The 15884-nt window shown below is 47.6% G+C and overlaps 1 protein-coding gene across 5 annotated transcripts in view; it reads right to left on the reverse strand.

The window, feature by feature from the left end:
* Positions 1–1183: 1183 nt before the first annotated feature.
* The window catches only part of TNC (tenascin C), an 89095-nt gene continuing 74394 nt past the window's right edge, over positions 1184–15884 (reverse strand). For 4 of the 5 annotated variants that reach the window (XM_019656850.1, XM_019656852.1, XM_019656849.1 and 1 more), the window contains 9 exons: positions 15733–15852; positions 13615–13758; positions 12857–12987; positions 9952–10084; positions 8152–8303; positions 7276–7372; positions 6257–6418; positions 3767–3930; positions 1210–1933 (listed from right to left, as the gene is read on the reverse strand). In XM_019656850.1, the coding sequence (XP_019512395.1) occupies positions 1823–1933; positions 3767–3930; positions 6257–6418; positions 7276–7372; positions 8152–8303; positions 9952–10084; positions 12857–12987; positions 13615–13758; positions 15733–15852 (1214 nt within the window). In that variant the 3' untranslated portion in view covers positions 1210–1822. Of the gene's footprint in view, positions 1934–3766; positions 3931–6256; positions 6419–7275; positions 7373–8151; positions 8304–9951; positions 10085–12856; positions 12988–13614; positions 13759–15732; positions 15853–15884 lie in introns of all 5 variants that reach the window. The other variant, XM_019656848.1, reaches the window with a different exon arrangement.

The following is a 15884-nucleotide window of genomic DNA, read 5'->3' on the forward strand; positions in this document are numbered from 1 at the left end:
AAAGCATGATGAACTCAGAGGCAACGGATGTGGTGGGAGCCATAAATTCCTCTCATCCTCACTTCTGAGCCATCACATTCCATTTGAATGAGGCCTATCAGCCCAAACATTTTCATTAAATAAGTCAATTTGCTGAAAATTCCCAAGAGAATGAGCTGGGGGTTGCTCTGCCCGTCCCCCTCCCCCAACACCCATGTTTTAGAAGACACTGAAACTCTACTGTGTGGTTCGGACTCATATTCTCTGAGTACAGACAGGACCGTTGGGCTGGGCAGTGAGTTCCCCCATCGCTACATGTGTTCAGGCTGGGGGACACTGGGCTCTCTTTCTTTAAGGGGCTTTGAGGTGGGGAGAAGGAGCCATTCTTAACAGACATTCTTTCCAGTTCTAAGATTTGGGGATTATAGGAGCCTGATGAAGGATCCACTTGAACTTGCTCGTTCTGCAACCTGTGCTTTGTCACCATGGCACACATTCCCTCAGGGAAGTCCCCCGCCTGGGGGAGAGCAGGAACACTGGGGCCAGAAGGCCCGAGTTTAACTCCTAGTTCTATCATTAATTGGGAAAGTAGCCACGGCAAGACACCGCACTTCTGTGAACCCCAGTCCATCATATATAAAGCAAGAGCAGTAATAGCTAAATCTTATTAGCATTTCATGTATGTCAGGCACCGTGCTGAGGGCCTCAGAGGGATGGCATCCTTATTTTTCACAGAAATGTATGAAATTAAGAAGTGTGACCGTCCCCATTTGACTGACGAGGAAACCAAGGCACACAGAGGTCAGGGAACGACGGAATGGTGGAGCGGAGATTAGAACTCAGGCAGCTGTGCCTCCGGGGGTTTTAGCCCTTGTGTGACTACAATCCTCACCTCACCTATGTCATAGAATTGTTAGGAGATTACATTAAAAGATGGGTATAAAAGCATCTTTAAAACCATAAACTATTCGTCACGGAAATGTCGAACAAGAAGTTGAAACTTAAGTTGTAAGCTTTTTCCAACCTTGTTCATCTTTGTTCAAAAAAGTGTTTCCCTCCCTTCCAGCCCCTCACCTCCCTTTTGTTCTTCTCCTCTCACCTGATCACCACCCCTCCTCACCTTTCCCTTCCAGCATCCCTTCTTTGTTCAAATACGTTGGCTTTGGCGGAATTCGGTCTCAACAAAGACAGACAAAACAACAGCCAAATTTAAAAGTACTTGTGCTTTTATTAAAAAAAAAAAAAAACACGATCAGATACTGTCCACGTGTGTTTTGGAAAGGAAGATCTCTTTAAAAATCCTTAGTTTTCATCATCATCATCATTATTATTATATTAATAATATTAATTTTATCCTTAAAATTGAAACAATATTGCTTTTCTGGTTTCTGTTGTATGAAATGTAAAAAAAAAAAAGGGGACGGCTTCCAATGACACACATTGAATCATTGGTAACAAAAATAACGATAATTAATTATACAGCTTTGTGTAAAATACAGCTGGTTCTAAAACAAACTACCACTGTATAGCCTACCCCTCCCCCATTCCCAGAGCCACCCAAGAGAAGGAAAAAACCACTGTGAGACTGTCACTGGAAGATTTTTGCCGATTCAAACAACAAAACAGAAACCTGTTGGAGACTGTTGTCTTTGGTGCGAAGGAAGGGATCGCAGAGCGGGGAAGCCAGTGCTGCTGCCATCAGCCCCGATGATCCACGGTCAATGTTAACTCCTGCCAAATGCCCAGGTGTAGCTTGATGGTTGGATGCATTGTATTGATACTTTGGTAAAATTATTTTCTTTCTCTGGGCCCTACTTCTCTCTCACCCAGTTGTCCTTGGCATTTATGCCCGTTTGCGCCTGCCTTCGAGGTTTCGGAAGTTGCTGGGTCTCACCTTCATCTCAGCAAACTGAATTGAATATTCGTGGCCCTTCCAGTGGAACCAGTTAACGCCCTGTAAAAAAGAGAAGGCATCCAGATTGGTTTCCATTAGGCAAGGTATTCATTGGCCATTGCTGTATAGTTGACAGAACCAAATGAGTTCTGTTTCATCTTGACTATTGGGTGGTTCACAGCTGTCTCTTGTTCTCTGTCTATAGATCGGTGCAGTGAAAACTTGCAAAGGGGCTGGCTGAATCTGACTCAGTTTTTCTATTGTACTTCAGCTGGAAGCCACATGATTTTGCATTGAGCTTTGATCTGCCATCTTGAAACAAAACGGTGGCTGATGAAACGTGCCATCATTAGGAAAGGTGCTAAAGGAATTCAGGTCAGGACTGGAGGTTACAAATTGAGTCTCTACATGCAGGGGGAATCTATAATCCACAGGATTCCTACCAAGTATTATAACAGGGGTTGGTATGGAATGGCAGAAAGAACATAGGTGGAACACAAATTTTGCAACCTGACATGCAGGGTTAAATCTCAGGGCTCTTCCTTGAGAGAGAAAAGGCTTGAGCAAGTTATCAAACCTTTCTGGGCCTCAGCCTCGCTATCTTTTTTTTTTTTTTTCCCTTCAGTTCTGATAATACCAATCTTGAAAGGAGGCTATGAAGATTAAATGAGTCTGTAAAGGAGCTATCACAGTGCTGGGCACGTTGTAGGTGCTCAGTAAATATTAATTCCCTAATCTCAAATAGAGAGAAATATCCTTAGAATTTTGGCCAAAGCTCTTCCTTAGGAAAAGACTATATTTGTGTCTGGGCCTCCTAGTTCCATGTTTGACTCTTTGGTGGTCTACAGATGGTAGAGTCCACACATCAAATCCCACAAGGCCCCTGGTCCCACTGGGGTGGGGTCAGTTTCAGAGAGTTCTCCTATGAGGCCACTAGCTCATTCACTGACCCCTCTTCTCTTTCAGATGGGAAGGGGCATATCCATGAAGAAGTTAATGGCTGGTGAAATGAAGGAAAAAAATAGGGGCACTTTATTTGCTTCTAATTTTTCAGCATTCACTGATATTGGGTGGTCTCTGAGTCTGACAAGGAGGTGGGATTTGAGGATGGCTGGCTTATTTCATGAGCAAATGTGTTTGTAACTCTCAATTACAGGGAAGTGCCATAGCCCAACAGCTTGGTCCTTATGGTGACTTCCTTGCTCCCATTCTGCCCTCTGATAGAGGTTCAGAGCCCGAAGCAAGCTCCCCTTGTACTATGCTGGAGACTGAACCAGAGAGGGAAAGTGATTTCACAGAAGCCACACAGCAGCCAGAGCAGAGCCAGAGCTAGGACTGGGCTCCCATACCTACCTCCTTTGTGGTCTTTTATGTCATCTCCTTCTAAGATTGGATGGAAGGATGGAAAAAGAAGTTTCCTTTTGGCATGTAGTTTGTTTGTTTTTTTCCCAGAAAGACTTTGTATTACATGGTGTTGGGAACAAGGCAGTAAGGCGACACAATAATGCTCAGAGTAGAAGTGTAACTGAGGCAATTTAATAAGGTGGAAAGAACCCCCTGCCTTCACCTCTGCTTCACCTGGATGGGCACCACGTTATCTCTTTTCCCTTTGGAGTTCAGACCAAGATTTTGTCTGAGGAAAGCTTTCTGTTTTGGAATCCACTTGACCAGTGTGGTTCTCCTCAGGATCTTTAAGAGTTAACACATGCTGTTTCTGTGACTTTAATCTGACCTGCAGTGTCACAGGTTTCTCCTTGCTGTGCTGGAAAATTCATGTCCTCAACCCTAGGTTCCTGCCTCCTGGCTTCGGCCAGGATGGAGGGGCTCACCTGCTCTCCCGTCACCCCCAACCAGCTTCCCAAACCCAGTCCTGGGCCCTCACAGGCTGCTCACCTGACTGTGATTATTGTCTCCATATCTCCCCATCAAGTTGACACGATGACAGTTCTTGTACCAGAAGGCACCCTTGTAGGACAGAGCACAGTTGGTGATGGCTGAGTCCGTGTCCTTGTCGAAGGTAGAGAAGGACCTGCCATTGTGGTAGGCCATTGAGTCACCTGGGAGAGAGAAAGTATGGGTCTGAGAAATCCCAGTTGGAGTTTCTTGTGGCTGTGAAGGGGCAGAACGAGGGGTGACAACTGAAAGGCCCGGGGGTGGGCCGGCCTTGAACACTGGACCCAGGTTTGGGATCATACACTGGACTTGATGGGAGATGAGTGTCACCTGAGGACTCGTTTCTGATGGAAGCAGCACAATGTGGCACAAGGAGGGCTGTGGGAGGCTTTGGAGGGTCCCCCTTCAAGGGTCCATCCCTTTCATTCCCTAGCTGTGACGTTGGACAAGTCAAGCCTCTTGCTGACCCTCAGTTTTGTCATCTATAAAATGGAACTGGAAGGTTGGTTCTACCCACCTCAGAGTGCTGTTAGACAACAGACAAGAAGGTATATGCTAAAGAAGTAGAGTGCTGTGCATACTTATGATTATTGTTATTTTTATGACTTTTTTTTGCATTCCTTTTCCATAAAGGAGCTCCGAGAGTAAGGTGAGAGATCTGCATGTAAGAATGTATACTTTCCCCCCAAATACATGTATTTCAAGCCATATTTATATTAATAAATCTGACATCAGATGTTAGATGTCACCAAATAGCCTGTGTATCATATAGTTAGTTTTCAAAGCATTTATCGCACCAGCATTCCCTGATTCTTAGACAAGAAGCCCATTTATAGATAGTGCTATTTGGGAATCTAGTTTGTAATTTAACACATTGACTTTTAGGCACATTTAAGTGCCCTTTCTCTCTGTGCCCCTCACTCCCAGCCTGGACGATCCTATGCATAAAAATGTCAAGGTGCCTACGCAATCCCCCCCGATATCTGGAGCAAGTTGTCAGAGGGACTCAGATGGCTTTTAACTGATGAAACTGCCAAGAGCGTGAGCATGGCAGGCAGAGACACTGACGAGCAAGGGACTCCCCTGAAAGGGTGACCTTAGAACACGCCACAGCCCGCTTTGTCCTTGGAAATACAGCCAGAGGGTGGAGGCTCACTTACTCCTGACGCTCACTCAGTGTCTTTGTTTGCCATGTAACTATATCCTTCTTACCTGAAGCCATCTTGGCCAAAGAGGGATTTATTGCCAGGTAATAAAATGTAAGAATTCTTTGAGGGATGCAAGAATGAAAACAATTTTCACCCTTGGGTCTCTCTCTTCATTACCACCAGACTGATCTCTAAAGAGCTGGCTCTCTCCTTTGACTGAGCCTGGCTTTGGGGGAAGTGGAGACTTTTCTTCCATTATAGAGGTTTTCTTTCATGGCTCAGAGAGGTTGGGAATGTACCATGGCACCTCTGTCTTCTGTTTTCATACATACAACTGGAAGCCACCCAAAGTGGGCATGGGTGGCATAGGGTGGTCATACTCTCAGACCTGATCCCCCCCGTCTTTGTTACACCTGTCTGCGGCCAGGCTTGTACCCTGGGCCCACCTTCCACAAGCTGTTTCACCATAGGCAAATCACCAACTTTTTCTGAGCCTCGGTGTCTTCCTCTATATAACAGTAATATCTTCCTGGAATGGTTTTTCTGAGAGTTAAATGGGGGTAATGCTGGGAAATACCTGCAAGAGAGGATGCTACCAAGTAGGCCTGAATGCATATGATTTCCTTGTTTATTTCTCCTTTAACGTGGAGCCAGAAAACCAGATCAAGGCCACTCCAAGTCAAAGAAATCTTCAAGACCTGAACTAGGTTATGAACCAGACAAGGAACGAAAGGGCTGCTGGAGGGGCAGCGAGCTTCTGGTCATGGGGGAATGCAGGCTGAGGCTGGGTGACCGCATGGCAGGGATGTCTTAGAAGAGATTCAAGCAGCCAGGTGATGGAGTAGATTGTTTGCTACTCAAAGTGCAACCCACAGGCCAGCAACACCACCGACAGTAGCACCACCAGGGACCTTGGAAGAAATGCTGCATCCCGGTGTGTCAGCACCTGCACATTAACAAGGTCCCCTGGGGGGGTTGTATGTACACACTAAATTGAGAAACACTGGATTAGAGGAATATTAAGGCACCAAGAGACTGTTTTTCTGTCAGTCTAAAACTGATATCTAAAAATGGATAAGAAGACATATTTTTTAAGTGATGGCAGCTACTCATCGGCCATCATTGTCCTGATTCCCACCCTACTCTGTGTTTCAGTGACCAAAATATCTACCCGACTCTGCTCAGTTACAGTGCTCCTGGATTTGCATGCAGTAGGGATTCAAATAATTGTTGATATAACAAATGGGTGGATTAATGAAAGGAGGAATGATGAATGGCGGAATTAGCAGAAAACACAGGAAGGTATTGTGGTTTTGTAGGCCCTCAGTGCGCAGTGCCTTACCTGCTGTCCCGCTGTACCCCTCCACCTTCAGCTTGTAGCGAGTTTTGGCGTCTCCCACGCTGAACTTGTCGTAGACGGCGTATGCTGTCTTCCCATGGTCCCGCAGGTCCACCCGGAGCTCATACTGCCCTTGGGATGTGATCTTGTTCAGGTTGTCCAGCCCTGTGGATGACAGGCAAGGATTGATGCAGAAGCACAAGTCACTGAGGCCGTCATTTCTACCCCACCCTGTAGGAGTAGTGTCACACAGACCCAGGTTTGCAGCTGGGGCTTCTCCTTGCTGGTGCAACACCAGGATAAACAGACTAGGCTTCTGAGCTGCCGGGAAAGTCGGACTGACATCTTTGCCCTGCTAACCTCCTAGTGTACTGTGACGATCAAAGGAGATAAGGGGGAGGATGCACCTTATCAACTCTAAAGCTCCTTACAAGTAAAAGGTCACAGATGACAACAGTATAGGCATTCCCCAGCCCAGGCACTGGTTGTATAGAACAGTGGCCTGGGCAGGTAGGTTGTCAAAAAGAGTGAGTTGTGTGGATGGATAGATGCTAGCATTGTAGAGTTGGCTTGGGAGATTTCAAAATGCATCTCAATGGCTGACAGCATTGGCTAGATTCCTCTCTGAGGCTCTGATTCCCCACGTGCAAGATGGGAACTGTGTACCTTGCAGGGGTGCTTAGAGGTTATGGCTCCCTAAAGAACGTAGCTCAGCACAGGAGCCCAGGACGGAAGCAGATAGAGATCAGTGAGGGCGAGTCTATAAATGGTCCAGTGAAGGACTTACGGGTAGGCTCAACTTCAGGCCTAGCTGCTGGCTCTCTCCCTTGATCTGAATTTTATTTCTAATGACCCAGAGAATTGAAAGTCTTTTGCATTGAAAATTTGACATTCTGTGTCTACTACTAGAGCTATGGTTTCCTCCTCATTCGTTTCTCTCCCATAGGTCGCTGTGGGTTAGGACAAATGACAAGGGGGTCGGAAATGGGCATTTGGGACACAAACAAGCCGGGCTGCATTACCAAGCCAGAATTCTTCTCTGCGGTCCCCAAAACCAGCGGCATAGGCTTTCCAGTTTCGATAGAAATCCTCACGTCCATTTTTGCGTCTCAGGAACACCTATAAACATAACCAATGAATCTGGGTGCACTTCAGCTATTGAGAGAAAGAGAAGGCATCTTCCTGAGAGGAAGAACCTTGGACTGTGGGAAAAGCACCAGTCCCCAGCTCTGTCCGTCACTAATTGCCGTGTAACTCTGGTCAGGTCACCTCCCCTCTCTGAGGCTTGGTGTTCTCACCTGAAGAATAGGGACTGAAAATACCACCCAGCTCTGGGTCACAATGATGTGTTGATGTAGATTCATCACTTGTTACGAACGCATCACGGCGCTGCAGGATTGCCAACAGTGGGGGAGGGGAGGCTGTGCATGGGGGTACGTGGGCGCTCACTGGACTTTATGGCCAATTTTGTCATGAACCTAAAACTGCTCTTATAAATAAGGTTTATTAATTAAAAAACAAATACTGCCCAGCTCATATGGTCATGAGGTTGAAATAATTCATATAAAACTCTTATCCCAGGGCCTAGCAGATAGCACATGCAAATTAATATGTAGAATGGGTTCCATGACCGCCGTTATTTCTATGCACCCCAGAGCTGAGGATCAGATGAGATAAATTGCAAGAAAGTTAGTTTCTCTTGGCTTTTATCCCCAGCTTCTTTCCCATTCTTTTGTTTAAGAGATAACCCTTAAATGCCTCCCTGTGACAGGCACTATCTTGCAAAGCCTCATGGGGTCAGAGTCCACGGGCAGCGCCTCCACCCCTCCCCTTCCCGCTGTGCCCTCTGGCCCCCCCCCTGTGCCTAAGGGCTCTGGGGTTCTTTCTGTGATACTCACGATCCATCCACCCCCGTCAGAGTTCATGTCACAGAAGACTTCCAGAGCCTGGGCCTTATCGCCGTTCAGATAAATGGTGTAGAGGCCAGAGGTCGTGTCTCCATTCAGCATTGCTTGGGAGCAGTCCCTGGGGAATGGGTACAGCAGTCCAACTGCAGGAGAAGACGGAGTGACTGTCAGAGCAGGAGGACTGAGGTAGGAGTTTGGAAACGACAGCTCCGCTGTTTATTGGCTAGATCACTCACCCTCCCTGAGGCTCTGTTCCCTCACATGCCGGATGGGGACAAAATCTATTTTGCGAAGGTGCAATGAGGCTTAGAGGTTATGGATATAAGGGACCTAGCCATCTCAGTCTCTTAAACTGATGGAAGTCACCAACAATGTCAGTGGGAGGAGGGCTAAGCCGCTACGAGGGGAACGTGTCAGGTTGGCCTTGACCTACCTGGAGCAGCCAGGCAGCTCCCGATGAACACTCGGGTGCTGGCCAGGGTGGCTGGGTCTCTGGCACCCAGTGGGAGGCTTACCTATGGTAACCTATGAGGCCGGGTGCTTCTCAGTGTCTTCAGAGCATTCTGAAGCCAAAGACAAGGGTTCTAGTCCTGACCTCGCCACTTCCTTGCCTTGGGACACTGGAGAAGGCATTTAACTGCCCCGAGCCTAGGAATCTTAGAGGAAGAAAACAAGAATGCCTGGGGAATTTCCAAGTGCAATAATGCAAAAAATTAAAACGTTGATAGAAATGGACAGTCTTGGGGCTGTGCTTAGCAGGTGGGACAAAGAACTGACGGCCATACCAGTTCTCTTTTCTGATCTGGCCTCCTCACGGTATTTGACCTTCACCTGAGGCTGTATCATTGGCTGTTTTCTTGTTCATTTCATGGCCTTAGACTGAGAGCATCTTTAGGGCACACTCATTGTTTTGTGCAGCCAGCACCTGGCGTACGTTCTGGCAAAAAGTTACCTTTGCCTGTGCACCTCCCTGGGCAGGTGTGTGCAGAATGACTACAGTGAAGTGCCAAGGGCTGGGGACAGCTCTGGGGTTAATCTGTGTGTCCCAGGTTCAGGTTCTCCAAAGGTGGACTCCCTTCCTCAGGAATGGAAGCTTCTTCTTAATCACCAATGGAACACCCTGCACATTTGCCATCTGCAGAAGACACCCAGTGGTAGGGTGCAGGGGTGGTTCCCTGGTCCTGCAACACCTGAGCCCCAGTCTGCTCTAAGTCAGGGTGTAGCCTTGAGCAGGTCATCGAGTGCCTGGGCGTGTCTGCTTCTCCACCTAAAAACCGGGCATGATAATCCTGGCCTATTGTACTTGGTAGGAGGACTGTCTGTGATTTTGAACGTGGACAGGCTCTGTAAATACTGACATGCTGCAGGAGAAAGAAAGGGACCCTGAGCTTATAACGAGCCCCGACAATGGGCCACACAATAGGTCAGGAGTTCAAATACAATACAAGGACCCGCACAAGGTCCTTGTGATGAAGGGATGGTTAGTAATCCCATTGTATAGAGGAAGAAACAGGCTTGTAGAATGGCAGTGACTTTCCTGAGTCACACAGAGCAAGTGGTGGTGGAGATGGGGATGGAATCCAGATGTTCTCACTATCGACCCTCGTTTCCTTCCACCATGAGCCCTGTTATCTCCTGCACCCACATTCCTCAGACTTTCAGGTAGTAGCAGGGAATTGATTCTTTTCAGAGATTCGATGGAAACATTTTATGTAGAAGTCAGAGGAGAAGTGGAGGGTTGGTTCAGCTCACGGTTTGCTCTAAGGCTCGGCTGCTCCCTGAGCCCCTTACTTGTGGTGAAGATGGTCTGGACCACTTTGCTCTTCAGGGGCCCATTCAATGCCTGGATCCTGGCCGTGTAGTGAGTGGATGGGCTCAGCTCTGCCAGGATGTAGGAGGTGGTGTCTGGACCCACAATGACTTCCTAAGGGCAGAAGAAAGAACAGAACAGCTTTGGGCCACATAACTCCTCAGGGTACAGATGATGCATTTATTCATTTACCCATCCACTCGTTTATTCATTCCACAAGAATCCACTCTGTGCCAACCTCATGCTCACTGCTGGAATGTCAGAGACTGGGAGAATGCAGCATGAGCAAAGGTCCTGAGGACACAAGAGGCTGATGAGGCAATGACATACCTCAACCATACTTGGTGTTTGGTGGTAGGAGAGGTGGCAAGGGCCAGATTACAAAGAGCCTTAGATGCCAAGCTATGGAATTTTAAGTTTATTATTAGAAGGAATGGAGATTCCTGAAAGTTTTTTGAGCAAGCGAAGGACACGAACCCAATTTAAGCTGGTAGCAAGATGAATCACACCAAGGGCAAAAGGTCTAGACTTTGCAGCAGTTATATCAGTGGTCCCTCAGTATGGCTCTTTCTCACAGCCCCCAGGGAAGCTTTAAAATAATAGGCTCCATCCCAGCCTGACTGAATCGTAAAAGCCGGAACAGGGACGGAGGCATGTGCACACTGAGAAGGCTCCTCAGATGCTTCTGGTGAACAGTAAGTTAGGGGATCAAGACCTACTCTAGCTACGCTTATAGTTTGTGACTGGTCACTGCGCTGCTGTCTAGAGGAGGTGATCAGTTTCAGGTGGCAAGAAATCCTCTTTTTTTCAAATCCTCTTTCTAGCCTCCAATGCCTGTGAAATCACCTTTGAGCAAGTAAGTGACCTTGGTGTCTAGGATTGGAATTCAACCTACATCCTTAGCTAACAAAACACAATAGTGCTCTCTACAACCTGCCAACACAGCCAGCTGGATTTAGGCAGGAATGAGTCAGCATGGGGGCCCCTGGAAGGTTCCCTCCCATCTTCCCAACTGGGCAGGTGACGGCCTGATTTTTCCAGTGCGGGGACTGGAGTTTCAGGGAAGCTAAGAGTTTTGCTCTCACCCATGATTTGCTGCTGGCAGAGGATGGTCCTGCAGCCTGGCTCCCTACATCCTGTCCAGGACGCCCCCCTCCTACACCGCGCTGATTTTTCTGAGTGAAACACCTAAAGCTGGGGATTGATCATGCAGGAAAGTAAACCGGAGGGAGCGCTCATGTGATACCACTGACCCAGTGACCTTTGTGTGGCCCCCAGGTCTGGCCCTTGGGGAAGGATCAGGTACAAAACTGGGCTCCTTGGATTACCTGGGGATTCAATTACCTATCAGCTCTCTAGGCTGCTGGGCAAAGTCGTTTTCTAGGCAATTGGGATAGATTGAAATGAGACTCATGACTTCAGGTCAACACTAAATCCTGGAATGCCTGACCAGGAAGGAGCCTTGGAGTTTGGTGAGCCCAATGCACTCATTCTGTAGGTGTGAACACGGACACCCAGAGGAGGGACTTGCCTCTGTTCACAGTGAGTTAGTGCATTGTTATACCAACTCCCAGAAGGGCTGTGATAGTAACTAGAAACGTGTGTCCACTTCTTGTTAAGCATGGCACACTGGGCATGCCAGTTCATGACTACTTGCTTCTGATGCCCACTAAAGCGAGAGCAAAGGGACCCCTAGCTCTCCCCATCCCTTCCCAGTCCTTCCCAGTCCAGATGGAAGGATGAAGTTTGCACTCAGGAAAGGTTGAGCCAGAGAGGAGACTTTGTGCTCAAACCCCCCAGGCCCAGCTGCAGGGGAGGCTGGGGTGCTACACTGGAAACAGAAGAACTGAAGTTTGTACCCAGTGGGAGCCCGGGCTCTTCTCCAGCTAGGCTCCTGCCAGCCTGGTTTGAAGGAGGTGGGGGATCCTCTGGGGAGACTGATTTGCTCAAGAGAAAAGGTTAGGAGTCTCCCATAAAAATTGCTGGGCGCTTGCCCAGTCACTCTGCAGCGAGCCCCATAGTCAACAAGCCCTGTCTATGAGATTGGAACTCCTAATCAGCTGTTTCATTCTTGGCTGCAGCACAAAAGGACCAGCAGACATTGAGCAGAAGCGTCCAACATGAAAGATGGAGACCTAAACCAAACCAAACCATCAGCAGTGAAAAAAAGAAAGTAAAATAACTTAGAAGAAACACTGCACAGGCAGTAGAATAAAATAACCATAACATACATTCTCATAGATAAAGAGAAGATGAGGCACGAAACACAAACAATAGGCTAGAAACAGATGAATGTGCAGAGAATAAGTAAAAGATCTTGGCAATATAAAGTATGATGACTGAAATTAAAAATTCAATAACATGTTTAGAAAATCTCTTTCATGTGTGGGACGGTCTAAAATGATATCAAATTACGAAGTGGAAGAAAAAAGTTCATGGGTAGAGAATATAAATAGTATTAACAATTTCTATAAACAGTATTAACAGTTGATATCATGAGAACGTGGGGATATGTACTTGAATGTATGATGGAATGATGCCATCTTGGAGATAAGACATGTGGCAAAAATGCAGAAGAAGCCTTTGGCTTTTTTGCTCAATAAAACATGAAAGGTCCAAGAATCCAGCTCCTAGAATGTCCTCAGGTTGTGTGAACAGTGGTCCTTGACCTTGGCTGGCTATCAAAACTGGAGTCTGGTTAAAATGAGAGAGGCTGGGGCCTTGGATTCAGGTCTGGCATGGCATCGAGTCCCTATCAGTTTTTCTTGCTCAGCTTCCCAGTTGCACTGGGACAGAGAAATACACCCAGATAATTCTTCCCTACTTTGAGGATCCCGTAAATCTTTCAGCTAGCAGTGGGGAGTTGTTTATACTCTTCAAAGATACCTTGACTGTACCATCCACGGATTCATACACCAAGAGGTAACCGGTGACAGGTGCCCGGGGAGGTCGCCAGTTGAGGAGGGCAGTTTCCGACTGAACCTCACTAGCAGTCAGGTCTCTAGGAGAATCGAGGTCTAGAGAAGATAAGACATTTCATATTGAGTAAGTCAGCCAGTGTAAGACATGCGTTCTCTGTGTGTGGTTCAGCTCACCCTAAGGGCCATCTTTCCCTGAGCCCCAACTGGCCTTGAGTGGCCTTGGTTGAATTTGGAGAGAAAGACACAGCTGTGAACATAAATAAAGATGCCCCTTCTTCCTAAACAAGGGGACAGATGGATGCTGATATTGGTGCTCACCCTTGGAGGCAGGACACTTCCTCCATTCCCCTGCTTGCTACAGTGGGTAAAAAGACCTCCATGTATCAGAACCCATGAACATCCAGGAAAATTTGCCTGAAAAATCTTCCTCTTAAAAATATTGCCCTGCCTAGTACATGGATCATTAAATACTGGGTTTAGGGCCAGTGTGGACTGGTTTTCCACTTAAAAAGCCCTCCTCTTAAAATAGTTTTCTAATCTGTGGGGAGAACAAGAGCATTTCAGTTCAAACGGAAATGGTGTGTTTCTTAAGGACCTGACTGAGTGGGCATTGGTGAATTCAACTGAGGCTGACGTCATCACATTGCAAAGGTCTGACTTAAGAAAGAAGAGTCAGAGAGGGTAGCTGTTTAAGATGGAGACAGTGGGTGGGCGTCTTTGTACCTGTTGTGAACTTGGTGCTGATAGTTGAGCTCTTCTGGGGCCCTTTCTCTGCAAAGATCCTCAGCATGTACTCCGTGGCAGGCTCGAGGTCCGTCAGCACATACTCCACTGTGTTCCCAGACACTGTCCTTGTAATTTCTGGCACTAAGCATGAAATACACACACCGAGGCAGTTACCTCCCCCGGTCTGAGCTATCTGCAGATTTAGCCAACAGTGCGCACACTTCCTTCTAACACAGAAACTCTCAGTGACCCTGTGGAAAAGCAGGTTTGATTTCTGAAATGACTCATGCCCCTTTCTCTCTCTTGAGTACTCACCTCATTTACAAAAGATTTATCATATAGAGGATGGATTTTTCCAGGCACTACATCAGAAGGAAGGGGAGCTGGGGGTCAGGGGACTTTTCCATATGGTGCAGGCTGCGACAGCTTTGCAGCTGAGGAGCAGGAACCAATGGAGGAGAGTTGCAGGTAACATCTCCAAGCCTCAGGCGACCCACATTTAATTTGTCCATTGCTTGTTCTCCCCCTTTCACTTATGTACAGGTACATGTCATTTTATGATGATGTCAAATCAGTAGACTGGGGGACCATAAAAATCAGGTGGCAGACACACCAGAGCCTGGTAAACTGCCTCTGAGACCCATGGGGTCAGGTCCAATGCTGGAAACCAAACACCAGTGCCCACATGCATGTGTTTATTTCCTAATCACAGGTGACCAACCATCCTGGTTACCAGGGACTAAGGGGTTTCCCAGGGTGTGGGACTTTTAGAGCTAAAATTGAGAACGTCTTGGGCAAACTGAGATGAGTTGGTCACCCCACCTCATCATCCATGAAGCCCCCTCCTGCTCCTGGACCAGGCCCTTTCCTAGCCTGTATCCACAATTTCCGTGATTCCCACGACTTAGACTCTGATTTATTTTAGGTGAGACAGCACCATTTTCCCAGACTTGGAAGAGTTTGCACATTGAGAATATGAGTACTTATGAATGGAAGAGTGAAAAGAATAAACCTCGAATCTCTCCCCCACCCCTTCCTTGCTCTGTCTCTTAGGTGGTTGCTGGAGCTGAGATAAAATGTCAGAGGCCCTAAGGGCCGGCCCAGTGGCTCAGTTGGTTGGGAGTTGGCTTGGGAGCACGAGCTCTGAGCAGCAGGGCTGCCGGTTTGATTCCTACATAGGCCAGTGGTGCCGCACCCGAGCTGAGCTGCCAACAGGTGGCAGGATGGCTCAGCAAAAATAAAAAAAAGATGTCAGAGGCCCCAGACACAGATTATGGCGCTCTCTCATATTGTCACTGAAAGTAAAGCAATACTGAGCCATAGAATACAAAACTTACATATGCTTTGACATTAAAACAGTAACATTTTTTTCTAGAGTAGCTCATTGCAAAAGTATGGATTCATTCACTGGAAAGGAATCGCTCTTTCTCCCATCTCTTATTTGTATTTGATTTTAATGTTCTGGTGGCTGTGGTTGGCTGGTGCCTCAAACGTGTGTTTAATCTGACAAGTGAGTAAAATTGGAAGAGAATGGTTGCAAAGGCAAGGAAAAATAATTTCCAATTTCTCAGTCACATTTGCTACAGCTGTCCTCCTCTGTGGCATCTTGGAAGCCTGGGCTCCCCAGAGCCCCCTGAAGTAGACTGTCTAAGAGTCTAGGTTCTGGACTCCTTCTTTGTAAGAGCTGAGAGAGGCTTCCTAGAGAGGGTGGCTCATGGACAGGCGGAGACATTAGCAGGGGGAGAGGAAGAGGCTGCGGAAACACGTGCAGGCTGGGGATGTTCCCTTTGTTCTTCTTTAAATGGACCTCCTTGACATAACCACAAGGTTGATGCTTTCCCTTGGCAACTAGTCCAGGAATATGGGCAGGGCCTCCTTGCCACCCCCTGACCAGGCCCCTCCACACCACAGCCACCCGGACCCAGCCCTGGCCCATGAGTCTCTTCTGAAGTGGCAATCGGGAGACATAAGGACGTTGCTGACCTTTCCAGCCCATCTCTGCATTTCTGTCACCCTGTACCAAATGTGGTCCGGAGAAGGGAGAACGGGGGGGCGGGGAGCTTCCAGCAGGACAGACACGCCTTGGAATTGCAAGGGTCTTGAACACAACCTTACCTCTCTCCCCTGTGTAGGAGATGACATAACTGTCCACAGGGGCGATGGCCGGTTGCCACATGGCCAAGGCTTCTGAGTCAGTAATGTTGGCTGTCACCAGGCCAGATGGGCTGTCTAGAGCTGCAAAGAAAGATGGTCACGTGTTGCAGAGA

Source organism: Hipposideros armiger, unplaced genomic scaffold (assembly GCF_001890085.2).
Source record: "Hipposideros armiger isolate ML-2016 unplaced genomic scaffold, ASM189008v1 scaffold_267, whole genome shotgun sequence".
NCBI lineage: Eukaryota > Metazoa > Chordata > Mammalia > Chiroptera > Hipposideridae > Hipposideros > Hipposideros armiger.